At 37.8% G+C, this 15,941-nt stretch overlaps 1 protein-coding gene across 2 annotated transcripts; it reads right to left on the bottom strand.

The window, feature by feature from the left end:
• Positions 1 to 2,980: 2,980 nt before the first annotated feature.
• On the bottom strand, positions 2,981 to 14,638 carry ptbp1b (polypyrimidine tract binding protein 1b). 2 transcript variants are annotated; one of them, XM_027169798.2, is made up of 16 exons: positions 14,541 to 14,638; positions 13,962 to 14,012; positions 12,928 to 12,958; positions 10,458 to 10,518; positions 10,202 to 10,374; positions 9,713 to 9,859; positions 8,739 to 8,888; positions 8,492 to 8,602; positions 8,103 to 8,280; positions 7,913 to 7,993; positions 7,662 to 7,804; positions 6,369 to 6,402; positions 5,429 to 5,521; positions 5,060 to 5,276; positions 4,869 to 4,946; positions 2,981 to 4,772 (listed from the first exon to the last, which is right to left on the bottom strand). In XM_027169798.2, exons 1-16 carry the CDS (start codon positions 14,546 to 14,548, stop codon positions 4,640 to 4,642), a joined length of 1,689 nt encoding a protein of 562 aa, XP_027025599.1. In that variant the 5' UTR covers positions 14,549 to 14,638; the 3' UTR covers positions 2,981 to 4,639. The 2 variants fall into 2 exon arrangements, with proteins under 2 accessions (XP_027025599.1, XP_047664677.1); XM_047808721.1 differs by lacking the exon at positions 14,541 to 14,638 and adding an exon at positions 14,326 to 14,347.
• Positions 14,639 to 15,941: the final 1,303 nt, after the last annotated feature.

The following is a 15,941-nucleotide window of genomic DNA, read 5'->3' as shown; positions in this document are numbered from 1 at the left end:
TCTTCAGGTGACACTACGGCTCTGGTCAAGATAGATTGAAGTACAGATTTGACAGAAACCTACAGGCCTCTGTTAGATAGCTAAAAATGAAGAACATGTTCACCCTCCCTCCAGCAACACAAATCCAAATCAACAAAAAAAGTGTCTTTAGTAGAATGTTTTGGAATGGCCCAGTCAATGCTCAAATCTAAATCTGATCCAAAACCTTGACTGGAATGCACAGGAGATCTCAAAATCTTATATGTCTGGGGCATTTTTGCGAGCATAAGTGAGATAACATCACAAAAATCAAGCTGTGTTTAGACCAGGGGACTGTTTTAACAAGTTAGTAGTTAAGGCTGGCACATATTTAAGCAACAGGGATGTTGTTTTTGTTATAAGTTCTTCTTTTTTTTAATATCCCCCAGAATTTTCATAGATCTTTCATTTAATTTGACCTTTTTTGTCCGATTAGTAACATAACACCAGAGGCAGAGTCAGAATCAGCTTTATTCGACAAAGTATTTTATAAAAAATTATTTTGACAAAGGAATTTGTTGTGGTTTTAAGGTATATAAATATATATACACATACATACATACATACATACATACATACATACATACATACATACATACATACATACATACATACATATCTGGCATGAGAACAGTAAACATTTAAATAGTAAGGATTTACATATTAACATAGTACTTGACATTCAATATTTGCCAAATGCCCAAAAAGTGTGCTATGACCACTACCATTTTCAGAAGTGGTGAGCTATACAGACATATATACTATTTTATTGCAATGGTTTGCACTGCATGTGGAAGGGAACAAATACGTTTTAAAAAAAAAAAAAAAAAGCAGAAAGATTAAAACAAGGAGAGAAAAAAGGAGGGAAAACAAGGGGGGAAACAAGGGGGAAAAGATTATGGTGTTATCTGTGACTGTTCCTTTCTCCCTGATGTGTCTAGGGAGTGTACATGATGGTCTGAGTTAAGGACACAGACAACAGTAGCAACGTTAAATTAAGGCTCTACTTTTTCTTTTTACATAATAAAGAGATAAGCTACTAAACACATAAGTTAAAAAAAACACAGTGGCAAATATATAACACTGCTACAGCTGGTAACACTTCCCCTGACTTACTATGTTTAAGTAGTATGTTGTAATACAGATTATCATATTTTAACATACCAAATACCAGCAAAACCAGGCACAAGAACAATTTCTTTGACCAGGCAATCTACCTCATAAACAGTTAAATGTTCCCCCATTAAGCAATAACAATGTGCATTAACCTTACATTTATTTGTTACCACCTCCTTTCTAGTACATCCCTGCATCTCATTCTATTCTATTCCATTCTATCATCTATAGCACAGCTGTACATACAATTTCTATATATTTCCATATGTGAATTTTTATTAAATGTTTATTAATCTCATCTTATTTTTATTGTCCGTGTGTGTTTTCTCTGTGTACTTGAAGCATATGACATTAAAACAAATTCCTTGTATGCACAAGCAAACTTGGCAATAAAGCTCCTTCTGATTCTGTTTAAAGAGTGTAAAGGCACAACCAAAAAACCTGTCCACACATCATGCCAAAGGGTGACAGCATGTGAAACATGTCAGAGATTATTTATCTTAAATAAATAAATAAATAAATAAATAAAGCCTGGTATATAGGCTAGCAGACTCCTTTATTTTTCTCTTTCAAATAATTCTTTTGAGCTTTTCTGGAACCAAGAGCACCGGCACCATCAATGGTCACAGAAAAAATACACAATTGTATGAGGAAGCAGACCTGGGGATAACTTAATTGTAGTCCAGACTGTATATTCATACAGAATATAAAGAAAACACATGTAAATTCGGTCACCGTTGAGCTGCTACATTTGTGACTCACTATATGCCGCTGTGGATAGTGCTACATTGATTTGAGTAAAGAAAACCCTCTTCACCCAGAGGAAAATGGGTTAGAGACTTTAGAGACTGGTTCTTGTCAAAGTTTCTTCTTTATGTCATCATTAATCCATCCAATCACTGTCTATACTATGTATCCCACTGGCACACAGGGAACGTTGAGTATATCCAAGGATACAGGGCACAAGTCAGGGAACACCATGGACAGGATGCCAGGGTATCGCAGGGTACAATCAAACACACATTCACACACATTTTGGACAATGCAGGTCTTTCCTCAAGGTACTCCGGTTTCCTCCAGCAGTACCTTGAGGAAACCCCTGAGGCAAAGGGAGAACATGCTCCACGCTTGTGCTAGCCACCAATCCATTGTGCCCCCTTGCATTCATTAGCGTAACAAAATCTAAATCCAGATTTTTATAAATCTACTTTGTTTAAAGCAATTTAAATAAAAAAAAAATTCCAGTGCAGGTCAAAGGTGTTTATCCTGTGGTGAAAGACACAGACTAATATGATGATTACATCTCAATCCGCCCAAATATGTTGCGAATGTGGCCTTATATCCAATGAGTAAACATTATTTAAATATATGAACTACAAACTGCATTGTCTGCAATAACACCCATTACTCTTTATATGCCCTTTTAAATCATTTACAATTCATCAATATATCATTGACAGTCTGTAACCATAAACTCGTACATTCAAGTTAATCACAAATTAAACATGGGAGTTGAAAGTTAACTGAATTATTGTCATAATAAAGCGCTTTATATTTCTGAATTATGTTGTGGATGAATAAAACTTTGATGGTTTCTTTTTCTAGATATTATATTAATACATTTTTCAGTTGCTCCCTGTTCAAGGTCACCGCAGCACATTAGGTTTTTAGTACAGGATTTACACCAGATACCCTTCATGTTTCAACCCTCCCATTTGATCCGGGCTTGGGACCAGACCGAGAGCTTAACCCTTTAGTTCCTGGGTTCGTGCCAGCTGAGAATGTGGGATCCTGTCACTGGACTATCAAGAGGGCACTTAATATTTATAAAATAACTCAGACAGAATTCCAGTAAACAAATGTTTAATAAAGATAAATAGAAAGTACAACCTCCATTTGAAGGACTGCTAAAGAAACATTGTATAAGACTGAAAGATTGTAATCAACTTTTTTCTTTTCTTCAATAAATCCAATTTTTTTTGCATGGTCCGTTTCTGTAGTCAAAATATACATTCGATTTCAGATATAAAAACCTATTGCTTGTTAACATTGTGGTATAAAAATAGTATTTACACCTCACCTATTCACTGTAGGAAAAAGTAAATCATTAAAAAAAAACGTTAAAGGCAAACGCTGTGCAGATGCATACGACCTGCCTTTTTCGAGAGACTTGATTATATGCTCTTCCAAAACATGGCAGATGGTCACGTTACCTTCACTAAAAACTTTTTTTTTAATCCGTGTTGTGGAATGCTAAAAGTAAAAACACTTCTTTTCTGGAAAGTAGTGACATTGGGTCCACACACACAGACAAAATCCTAACATGCTTAGGAAAGTACAAAGGATATTTTTCCATTTCATACATATACTTTAAACAAATCAAAACAAAAAAAATAACACTCCAAGCTATATGTGGCCAGGATTTAAAGATCTATTTAAAATAAAGGAAAGACCATAACTAACAAAGGCATGGGACTAAGAATATAGAAGAGAAAGGGGGGCAGCGGCTTAGAAAGGAAGGAATTATATGGTAGGTAAACAAACAAACAAAAAAGCCACAGCTACTGGTTGGTAAAAGTAACATACCCTAAAAGAAAAACCAAGTCCCAATATATATATATAGATTTTATAAACACAAACCACACACTTCTATCTGGCTGATTCTAATTGGGGTGGAGTGGTGTTTACATTAATTTCATGACTGAAAGCTGAATAGAGGCTTTGGTTTTAAGCTGTAGTGTACATATAAAAAGGTTCTGGAATACACCAAATATATCAGGCATTACAATAGAAGTTACAATAAAATGCCTTGTGATACATTAAGGCAATACTTAAGGTCTATGAAGAGTACAGAACAAACTGAATAGGTAAAGAAATGAGAGCCACTGACCAAAGGCCAACATGCGATGGCCAACAGCATCAAAAACAAACACTTATGATTTGTACACAAATTATTGCATTAAATAAAAAGGAATGTAAACAGTCTATGTCTATCATTACAGTATGTGATAAGACTCAAAGCTACTGGGAATGTCGAAAGCAAAAGGAACTGGCCTTAAGGCAATGATTTATCAAAAAGCCCTGCAGTTGTTTGAAACAACCAACATTAAACTTTCAATTCAGCTACACAAGTATACGCGCGGATTGTAAACTAAATTCTTTACGGTGTTGTCAGATCAGACAATTTTTTTTATGTGGTATCAAAAAGCGCTTAACTGCAAGACAATGTAAGGCACAAGAAGTACTTCTGGAAGAGGGGGTGAGAAAAAAAGGAAAAGAATAAAAATAATCAGAGCAGCACTTTCAAGGCGAGGGTTCACCAATGCAAAAAAAAAACCTTCTGAAACTTATAAAAAGGCTCAAAGAGGTGTGATTACAGATAGACAATCATTAAAAAAAAATTTTTTAAAAATGTTACATATGAACCACTAGATATTACTTATAAATACAATAGTGGAATGATGAAAGTTTTGCAGTTGAGGCTTCGGAGAGGTCATCTCAACTTTCAAATAGTTGACTTGGAGAAGGACACTCGAAGATGGTGGTTTTCACCAAGATCATGATTGTGGAACTCGATAAGGGACTCGATCGCTTCTTCCACAGAGCCCATTTGAATCAGAGCCATCTTGCGATCTTTCCTGAAAACAGATGATGGGTTAATATAAAAAATTTAAATAAACATTAAAACCATAAAGTATTAAGCAATGAAGTCTAATGTATTGTGAGGAACTTACTGAAAAAACTTGAAGTTCTTGACCACAGCACCAGAGCTAGCAAAAAGCATCTTTAGATCCTCCTCAACAACAGATGGGCTATTAAAAACAAAAAAGGACACAATTAACATGCAGCTCTTTTTAACAACTACGAAAAGAGAGGAGAGGGAAAAAACCCAACAACCAAAAAAAAAAACAGCATCTTGGCTTACGGGATATTGGAGAGGTGCAGTGTTGAGGAGGGTGGGAAGATGTTTGAGTAGTTTTTGGAGCCAGGCTTCTTAAAACGGTGGAGAGGAGAGTTACTGTAATCCTTAGTGAGGCCCTGATCCTCGTGTCCCTCACGTGGCAGCTGAACATTTGTGTGCTTGGATAAAGTGATGCGCAGCGCCCGTCCATACAGCTTCTGTCCATTCAAATGGCTCATAGCTAAGGGAAAAGAAATCCATAAACAAAATGGTAATTAAACACTTGCCAAGGAACTTCCTATACCTGCATGTTGATGCGTCAGATGCCATTGTCAAGGACAACCAACCAGCTTCAAGTAATTTAACAATGCGGTGATTAAATAATAGGTTCACCTAGCTGAGCCTGAGTGCCATCAGACATCTGGATAAGGGCATTCTCCTTTTTGTTGAACATAATCTTTACTCTGATCACATCACCATATACACCTAGTGAAAAGGGGGAAACATGGTTAGACACAAAATAAATGTTTACAGTACCACCATTAAAAAAAATAAAAAATAGATCTAAAGTAAAAACCAAACAGTTCCTTTAATAAGCTTAGGGTTACAATCAAGACACTCCATCAGAGTGCAGTCTCCATATTACAGACAAAAAGTGCCACTGATAATACGCAAGGTTTCAACAATAGATATTTTGTTAAGCCAAATGTTATCTATTGCAATTGGTCATGACCCATGTACAAGTCCAAGTAAACCCAGTATTAAAAAGTATTTAAGATACTTGGAAAAAGAAAAATAAATAAATAAATAAAAATAACAGCCAAAAGAACAGATTGGGGGAGTGGGCAATTTTAGACTGCAAAAGAGGAATAGACTTTTGTATGGATGTCCTTAATGCATGAATTGAGAAAAAAGTGAAATGCCGCTGTAAGAAGACTAGCTTTAGGTCGAAAGGTTTGGCGGGGGGTAGGAAAAAAATAAAAAGCTATTTTAACAAATGGATAAAATGACAGGAGTCTTGACTATTAACCAAAGTATAAAAGCTTCCCTCAAAAGACATGCAAAACAATTTCAAAAGCATGCATCATAAAATGATAAACAGTCTATTAAAGCACAAAAAGATACAGCATCTCAGTCAAGTGTACCATAAGTCACATATCTAACAATTTTAATAATAAATTTTTTTTTTTTGGTGAGTGCTGCAACTTTTTGGATTGTATCTCATCTCAGCACACAACAGCAGAAAACACAAGCACTCAAATTGCCTTGTGAGGGAAGAAATTGAAAGAACAGAACAAACAAGTGATAACAAAAGATGCTAAGGATAACATACCGAAAAGAATAAAGAGGCATTGGGGCGTAACTCTCTTTAGAGGACAGCAGAGGAAGGCAGCGGAGGGAAGAAGGGAGAGGTAAAGATCGGAGGCAGAATGGAGGTTCAACATATCCACAGCGAGGAGGCAGTTCCACGGGAAATGACGAAAAAACGGTGGTTGGATCATGAAGATGGTTAATGGATTGGGAGTAGAAAGAGGAGGGGAGAGGTGGACATGAAAGTGTAAGGAGTGAATCGTGTTTAACATGAGCATGTGTGTGTGTGTGTGTGTGTGTTGGATGATGTAAAAATAAAAATGAGTGAAACATATGGGCAGTCATTTGGCAGGCGGACATTGTTGCAAAAGGGGGAAAAAAAAAAAGAAAAGAATGGGGTATGGGGAATGGGAAGGGAGAGAAAAGGAGGTAAAAAACAAAGTCAGTATACATATGGAAATACAATAGGAGGTCAAGTTAACTTTTATAGAAACTAATCCAACAGAGGAAAGTGCTGTTTTCTTTGAAGAAAAAAAAAAGTTTAAAAATTGCTCAAGACAATGAAAGATAAGCTTATTTGCTAGAGCCTTCTTAAAAGAATAATCAAACCATTTACAAGTTCATTGTTTCAACTTTTCATTAAATAATGAAGAAATCTTTAATACTATTCATGCACAAGAGACTTAGCTGAATGGGTTTAAAGCTTCTCTGAAATTTCATACTAGGCTTCATTGGCCAATTTTAGAAATGTTATACAGCTGCTAGTTTCATATGAGAATCTCTGTTCTTGAAGATGAACTTGTGTAAATACATGTAAGAATATTCGGGTAAAAAGGCAACAGCTTAAAAATGATATATATAAAAATGTATATATATATATATATGAAGCTTAGAATAACTTTTGAATGTTAGGAAATTACAAAATTAAAAAGAAGGGCTGAAATCTGAGAGGAAACAAAGGCAAAGCTTCAGTTATCTGTGATTTAAAAAAGGGCCATTCTAGTCAGAATACTTTGACTTTTCTTTTTCTACATAAGTGACTTTGTGCAAGTCAAATACAATACCAAAACTATATGAAATGCTTTACAGGACCACGTTTGGTTTTAAAATAAGGTAACTATTTTAAATGTATAACAATCACTATCAATCTTAGTATGTTAAAAGGAAGGAGAAAAAACCTACCACTTAAATTAACTCCAAACAAGAAGAAACTCTTGGAAGAACCAGCATCAAAATATTATATACAATATTCTATGAATGGCTGTAGGACACCAAGAAGACTATTTGTTAAGAAGCATAGCTGCATGCCACTAACCTCAGGATTCAGGTTGCTGACCAGCATGACACAGTGGCCTGAAGGAAGAGAAGGGAAACCCAGTCTGCCTGCTGCAGCGGCTGCTGCTGCACCAGGAATGGCCAAAGAGGCCAAGGCTCCATGAACCCCTGGCATGGTCAAGCCTGAGAGTGCAAAAAAGAAATTACACACATTGTACACCATCCAATCAACTCCTGTGTTTAATGTAGGTAAAGCAAATAAATGACATAAGGCTTGTGACATCAACAAACCTGCAGCCTGCTGAATGGTAAAAGCTGGGGGGAAGGCATGGGCACCAGCAAACGGACCAGCAGAAATTATCCCAGGGGTAGCTATAGACATAAACTAAATATTTACTTGAGGCACAAAAGAAAGCATTGCTTGACACATGCATCAAGAGGTATACAAGACAAATTGGATGAAACATGGCCTATATCTTACCAAATGCAGCGGTCATCGGATGGTGTTCAAGAGCGGGCTGGCCATCTCCCGAAGGCAGGTCAGGACGAGTGTAGTCCCGACTCTTGTCGTTGTTGTACTTAACATTCAAACTGGTGAGTTTGGAAAAACTGATGCGCAGAGTGCAGCATGCATTGTAGATATTCTGTCCATCCAGAGCCTGTGTAGTGACAAGACACAGAAATTAAGCACACTTAAAAGAAAAAAGTCTTAAAGTTAGCCATGAAATAGTATCATTGGACCGTGACAATTTTAATGATTGCACACACCTTGAAATACACATGTACACATGATCTTGGCAATACTGTGCTGCAGTAAGCAATTCAATACTAGATATCAAACACAAGTGCCCTCTAGATGGAGCCACTCACCAGCTTTGCATGCTGAGCAGTAAGACCATCAGAAAACTGCAGAAGTGCTTGGAATTGGTTATTCTTTGTAAAAGTAATAACTTTCAAAACCGTGCCAAACTTGGAAAAGATCTGTGGAACACAGCAAAACATTAAACATCTAAAAACAAAGGAAATGCATTTTAAGCAAAGAAAAACAATGAAAGTGACCAAGTAGGCAAACCCAATTTAAAGGAGGGTAGCGTCTAATGAATAAACAAAAACCTACCTGGTGCAGAACATCCAGAGTGACTGGGTAGAAGAGGTTCTCCACCACCACCCTGAGGACGGGGCTAGGGCCACTGCCTGCTTCTACACCACCTAACGACATGCCACCTGTCTGGACTGCATTCACAGCCTGCAGCGCTGCCTGTGCTCTCTGATGTTAAAAATAGGACAGAGACAAAAGTGTTTGATAAACCGAAGCAATCTACCTGAATTAACCAGCTTACTTTTATTTTAAAAAGACAGAATGAACACTAATACCTACTCCAAGTCAACTTGATTTACATCAGGAACAAAACAGTATATCTCGGGCCACAATGCAGCATAAATGATCAATGGACAGTATTGATTGTTCTTTTTAAGTCCATCTTTGCCATTTTAAAGAGACAGTATATGTTAAACATGAAAAAGGAAGTCCAGCTGAGTTACTTGTCTTAATTATACCCATTATTGGGCAACTAGATTTAAACATTGTTAAAAGCAACATATGTGCATACATGTATAGCATTTAGGAGTGAATTTTTCCTGAGCGTACAACTCAAGTGTTTATTTAAACAGATTACACAACCAGAAGACCAAAACTGAGTAACCATCAATGGACGGAGTAGGTAGATAAGTCTCAGCTGTGGAATGCATCAAGTGTAATCAGCATGATGTGTTTAAAAAAGAAGGATAAGCTTTTGGTCTCTAAAGAAGAAACGAGGAAAGAAGGGGGGGGGGGGCGGCGCCCGGCGGCACGCATAAACAAGTTCAGTCCATATTAAGATTCCACTACAGCTGGAGAAACAGTAAACACAGCTGCCCTACAAAACAACCCTAATGGATACAAATTTTAGGAATATTAACTTGGACTGTTATTTTATTATTATTACTCAGTTTCTGTCAAGTATACAGATTGTCAGCATGCAATAATGCTGAATCATGAGGCAGAAATACCACAGATGGTGGCAGATGAAAAAGAAAGCCAGAAGTACATACCACTTGGTTTGGTGAGTTGTCCGTTTTCAGCTCCTTGTGGTTGGAGTACTGCATAAAGATGGGATGATTCCTAATGACTGGTGTGACTGAAGAGTAATAGCTGACCATGGTCTGGGCTGCCTCCTCTGTATTCATCTCAAGAAAAGCCTAGTAAAATGAAACTCATTTAGCAAACTTTTTTTGGTTTTATTGTTTATTTACACCATGATAACCATTTCCCCCCATTTACACCTCTAAGACATTTAAAATGGTTATATTAAATAAGAATTCTCAGTAAAAGCTATTTGATTTTGAAAATTAAGACTTCATGGAGCATAAACAAAAAACCTGCTGCCAAAACCATATGCTGCTTTATGATTAATGGCCATTGGGACCGAAATGAATGAACATAGAACACGAATAAGAAATTCAAACATGAATAGGTTTTCCAAGTTGTCCCCCTTCAGTATTTTCCCTCATTATAAAAGGCTACAAGAATGACATTAATACCTGATTCTTTCCTTTCAGCATGAGCAGGTTGGTGACTTTTCCAAAAGGAAGGCCTAAAGAAATGACCTCAGCTTCATTGATATCACTGGGGAGCTTGCGTACATGTATGACACGAGACGGTACACCAGGACTCCTGATATCACCTTTGAACTTCTTGCTGTCATTGCCATTAGCTGGGATGGAGAGCATATCATTAGGCCAATTTGCTCAGATGAATGCAAAATGACAGTGTTTCACCAAATCAATTTCACCATACCTGCTGAACTCATGATATATGGGCCGTTAGGAACACAGGAGAAAAGTTCGTCAGATCCTCTCTGGGAGTGGGGGAGAAAGGCACACATTTATGAATCAACAGCAACATAGCAACTAGGCAGACTACATAAGCACGGGCATTCCACACAGAGCATCAAGTCAAACACACATGCCCCTACACAAAAGAAACAAGATGGGACATGCTGAAAATGTTCAGGAAATGTCTGAGTAGTCACAAATCTACAAGTCAGCTAGCTGACCTAATAAGGACAGCTTTGAGATATGCTGTACCCACATCGAGTTTAAAGAAAAGAGGAAAAGGAGGGGGAAAAAAAAAACAAAAAAAAACACGGAAGTTAGGCATTGTGACATTTTCATCCTGTGCAAAAGACAGGGTCAAATTAACCAGCAGCCCTAACATTCCCCCGACCCCACCAGCAAGAGAACAAGAAAGGAAACAAGTTTTAATAGCAGATGGGGGTGTGAGGGATAGAAGGGTTTCTGGGTCAACAGGCACGAGGAATGAGTGGGAGGACGCACACTTGCAAAATACTCAAGAGCGAAAGAGCACGTACTGGTACAGTTTGATTTTGGTTGGTTTGAACAATAAGGGGGAACACACACAAAAGAAAATCCCAGAAAAATTCATGGACAGAGTCAGCCATTCCAGATCACCTAATTTCAGCAGCATAATTGAGCCAAGAAGGCCATGCATGCATGATCCACCACCACACATTTTATATTCCACTGCTACAGCAATCAATAATTAGAACCATATGGAGTGCTGTAGAACGAGGGCACCACTAAGGGGCCAAAAATAGGGAGAGCTGGCTAAACATCACTGCTTAACCACTAACTGGTTGGTTTTAGCAATAAAGCCACTCCCAAAACGTTTACAACCTTAAAAAAAAAAGCTGCCCGACTGCTGAGTCTGCTACAATGAGGCATGCTCTTACAAGTAAAGACAATTCTAAAATCATAAGCACATGAATCCTACATTAAATTTGACTTAACAAGAAACAATTTTACATTTCGAAAACAATAAAGTTGGGACTGGCAAGTGACACGAAATCAGGTTAGAGAGATTATAAAGGTGTGGGAAAGGGGAGGAGGGCAGGAGGCTGCAATGATTCAGAGAGAGAATGTGGCTGTTACCATGAGCTCCCTGATTGTCATTCGCTCACCATGGAGACCTTGTGTCTACGGCTGCAGGTGACTGAAACCTAACCCGTGCTCTAAAGCTTGAATACACAGAGCCGATTGTCTTCAGGGGTCCAGGTGTAATGTTTCGTCTACTGTCGGAGCCCATCAAAGATTTACCATGCCAGGAATATAAGGCTCTCTCTCTTTTTTTAATAACAGTACAGCCCATGCTCAACACCTGCTTGCAAATTAAATTAAAGAACAAGGGGCATGAGTATCAAATAAGCAGCAACCTGACCCATTAGCACTTCCCCCAACCACCTTCTCTCTAATCAGCAGAGCTGAACAAACCCAAGAGCAACATGTGTGTCTATAGGGGAGAGGCAAACATATTTGCATGTAATGAATAGTCTCCTTTCAGGGCATCGTGTCAACACCCAAAGCCTATTTTTGAGGAATGCATTTAAAAAACAAGTCTACTCACACAGTTAAAACAATCAGGCAGCATAATGCAAACCAGTCCTTCAGTACATCCAAGAGAACGGGTAAAAATATAATTAAATGCCAACAGCTAGCCAAGAAAAACTGATTATATGGAAATGGAGAGAGGGACAAAATTAGCCAAACAACTTTAATACAAAAATTTATACAATTTACTTCGACCTAAAACATCTGCTTTAACAAAAAACAGTAATTCTGGTCCAGATACAATACCACACGAACACAGACAGCAGAGATAACCAGGTAAAACATAGTATAGTGAAAGATTTCAACACTATGTCTTAGAAAAAGTAAATGATGTTCAAGGCCATTTGGAGGCTTAGAAAGTATACAAGTCAGTCAGGTCAGTGGTGACTATGAATCACTCCTTTGTTCTGAAAATTGCAGGTCCTCCCAGCTAGCTACATACCACACATGATTATCTTCAGTGAAAGACCAGAGAGGAATGCACACAACATATTAACCAATGACGACTGATCCAAGGCACTGAGGAGTTTAGCTGTGCACACAGTTCAACTCAGAGACCCAATCAAGCCACAAATACGGTTAAACAGCACACTTTCTGTCCATGTTTAATCTCAACCTGAAAGCTTTAAGCAAAACAATGCCACTGACGAGAATAAAAACATGAGACATCCACTAGACTTAAACTTGGCAAACCTGACGTTTCACTCTGCACCTAAACACAGGCACCAAGAAAATAATGTTGCTCTGAAGGGAGTGGAGAAAACTACACCCTTCAGATACACAAACCAAAGCAGCTTACAGAGTGGAAAAAAGGAGTTTTGCAGAAAACTTTAAAATCAATAGACAGAAAAAAAGCCCACCTTTGTTCCAACTGCAATATCATGGACAACGCTGCAAAGAACATAAAGGGAACATTAGACAAGGAAATGCTAAAAAAAAAAAAGTCATTTACACAGAATGAAGTAAAGGCATTAAAAGCAATGATGACTTCCAGCTTGTGTCAAAAGGGGTTTCATTTTTAAACAAAGCTGAATTTCAAAACTTATTATTGTACAATAATGTGGTTTGTAGACATGTCAAATTATTTTTGGGACACTGAGGCTATGAATATGGTTTTTAAACCATAATGATGGAAGGAAGTAAAACTACTCAATCTAAGGGGGGAAGAAATGCTCTGGGAGGCATTTTACTAGCTTTCACTTAAAACACGCGACATTTCGGAGGGGAAAATCCAAGCAGTAACTCCCCAGCACAGATAGGATGGGGTGGAATGGTCGGTGAAAACTACATCCTGTGCTTCTCTCCCACAGAAAGCTAAGAAAATATGAGCGGCATTTTAGGGCCAGGCTGAGACGCCCTTGTCCACCCCCCAACATCCTGTTCCTCCTTACAGCAAACACCACGAACTCATGAGCTGCTTTTACAACATGGCAAACTTTAAATCAAACGGTTACACAAAGCTTGGTTGAACCAAACCGAAAACAAAAGCATCTCCTCGATTTTTTATTTTTTTTTGCAAAACGTGGTGAATAGAAATGAAATCACCTCTTAGTGAAATAAGTAGGTAAAAAAAAGGTGTTTAAACATACGTCATTTGTTTACCGTTCTTTAAAAGTCTAAATCGAGAACAAAACGTTATAAAAAAAATAGTGTCTTGAGAAACAACAAAATCCCTCGAGGTGTGCTTGAGGAAAGTTAGAAAACAATAGCTCGTACTTATACAATTATACTTAGGGATCACAAGCAAAAACCCTGCTTGCAACAATAACGTGCGTTTTGCGTGGGGTATTTTTTCAGCTAATGAAGGATATAAAAAAAAGTTACAGCAAAATAAAAATTAGCATGATTGAGTGTCTTTCCTAAAACATCAGGAAAAAACCCAGTGTGGACTTACTCTAATTCTGCATAAGCCGATCCCATAGGATACAAGTCAGTCTCTAGGCGGCTGCATAAAGAGAAACATGTCAATAGGAGGAAGGAAAAAATAATACATACAATCACTGTTGCTGTTAACGCGGTATAAAATGTCTGCCTCGAAGCTGAGTGTAACGCAACAGGTAATCGGAAAGGACGAGCTCGAGCTGGGGCTAACGATTAACGGCTAATCGGTAAGTTAGGTTGGCGAACAGCAGCACAAAAGTTCGCTCCTTTTTTTTTTTAGTTATGAGAAGGGGGCAAAGCTACAACAGAACATAAAAACTTAGTATAATTAGAAGTAAAAAAAAAAAACAGTTAAAAGCTAAACACGGTGCCATTACCTAAAGCAAACAGCGATGCGTGGAGGATTCGGTTGGTTTCCATCGCAACCCGCGAGCGCGAACGCTTAGCTAACACAAGTCGCTAAAATAAACCGATACGATCTCCACTAGTTACTAACTATTCGGGGAAAACAGCGAAAAGAACTCGACGTTATTTGTTTTGTTTTTTTGTTTTGTTTTGTTTTTTTGCGAATACAACGTAACAATAAACTTACCCGTCCATTGCACAAAGAGGAACTTGAGGTCTAACCAGGAACTTTGTGGCTTGGCGGAGTTTTCTTATACTCCGACAAAATGGCGGCGCGCTCTGAGGGAACTCGGCAGCTCGCGGTGATTGGCCCGCTGCGAGTACAGGGGGCGGATGAGACACGAACTGAATTCTGATTGGATGAGACCGCACATGAAAGCAAAGGGCGGCTACAGGTTTCATATGAACCAAGAAGGGTTTCATGTAGCTCTTGTTGTGTAGCACAAGTTGTTCTATCTTTGTTCTTATATACTAATTCTAATTCAAGAAACTGTGTGTATATCCAAACATTCTGTGAATAAAAAATATATTCTCAGAATGTTTGGATATACACACAGTTTCATGTGTGTATATCCAAGTGTGTATGTGTGTATATCCAAGTGTGTATGTGTGTATATCCTAGTGTGTATATCCAAGTTTGTATTAGTGTATATCCAAGTGTGTATGTGTGCACATCCAAGTGTGTGTGTATATCCAAGTGTGTATGTGTGCACATCCAAGTGTGTGTGTATATCCAAGTGTGTATATCCAAGTGTGTATGTGTATATCCAAGTGTGTATATCCAAGTGTGTGTGCATATCCAATTGTGTATGTGTGTATATCCAAGTGTGTATATCCAAGTGTGTATATCCAAGTGTGTATGTGTGTATATCCTAGTGTGTATATCCAAGTTTGTATTTGTGTATATCCAAGTGTGTATGTGTATATATCCAAGTGTGTATATCCAAGTGTGTATGTGTGTATATCCAAGTATCAAGCTTTTGTCCACAACAAGCTTTTGTCCTTCTGTTGTTAAAAGAATTATCAAGTAAAACTTCACTTGAAAGCTACCCTGATGAAATGAAAACGAACCAAACCAGCATGCATAAGTGTTGGTCCAAAGAAAACCATTTTTGGCTTATTATTAAATTATTATTAAATTATTATTAATTATTATTAAAAATAATAATAAGCCACCAAGAAGTCAGGAAAAAACAAAAACAGACAGAAAAGATGGTGCTATAGCTTGACAAGTTTGGCCTGTGATTTGGTAGCTGATGCTGATCTACATAGACTAAGCTGGATTTTCCAGCAGGGTAGGACATTTATCTTTTTAAGAATCTGTAAATATCCTCTGAAAAGCAACACTTTCAAAGGGATCTTTAATTGAAAATTGACCATAAGAAAGAACACCAACAATATACAACAAAATGGTCCTGCATTTCTGACAAAATCTGAGCAGCAGCTTAGGTTTCAGGAGGGTAGATGTGTAGCTGGACAACAGATGGTCTCCTGATCCGACTGTTATTTGGTGGTGGTCTGTTATCTTGGAATGTCCATTACATTCTAGCTGTCCATGACATCAAAGAGAATCCCAAATCATACTGAT

This window comes from Tachysurus fulvidraco, chromosome 2, assembly GCF_022655615.1.
Source record: "Tachysurus fulvidraco isolate hzauxx_2018 chromosome 2, HZAU_PFXX_2.0, whole genome shotgun sequence".
Classification (NCBI taxonomy): Eukaryota; Metazoa; Chordata; class Actinopteri; order Siluriformes; family Bagridae; genus Tachysurus; species Tachysurus fulvidraco.
The sequence above is the reverse complement of the archived record's forward strand: the minus strand, read 5'-3'. Positions and strand labels throughout refer to the sequence as shown.

Excerpts from the sequence above, each read along its gene's own strand:
- ptbp1b (XM_027169798.2), bottom strand. Across the intron at positions 12,959-13,961 it reads TCGGCTTATGCAGAATTAGA|CGTTGTCCATGATATTGCAG; the intron begins GTAAGTCCACAC and ends TGTTCTTTGCAG. Across the intron at positions 4,947-5,059 it reads CTGCACCTCTCCAATATCCC|CCCATCTGTTGTTGAGGAGG; the intron begins GTAAGCCAAGAT and ends TGTTTTTAATAG.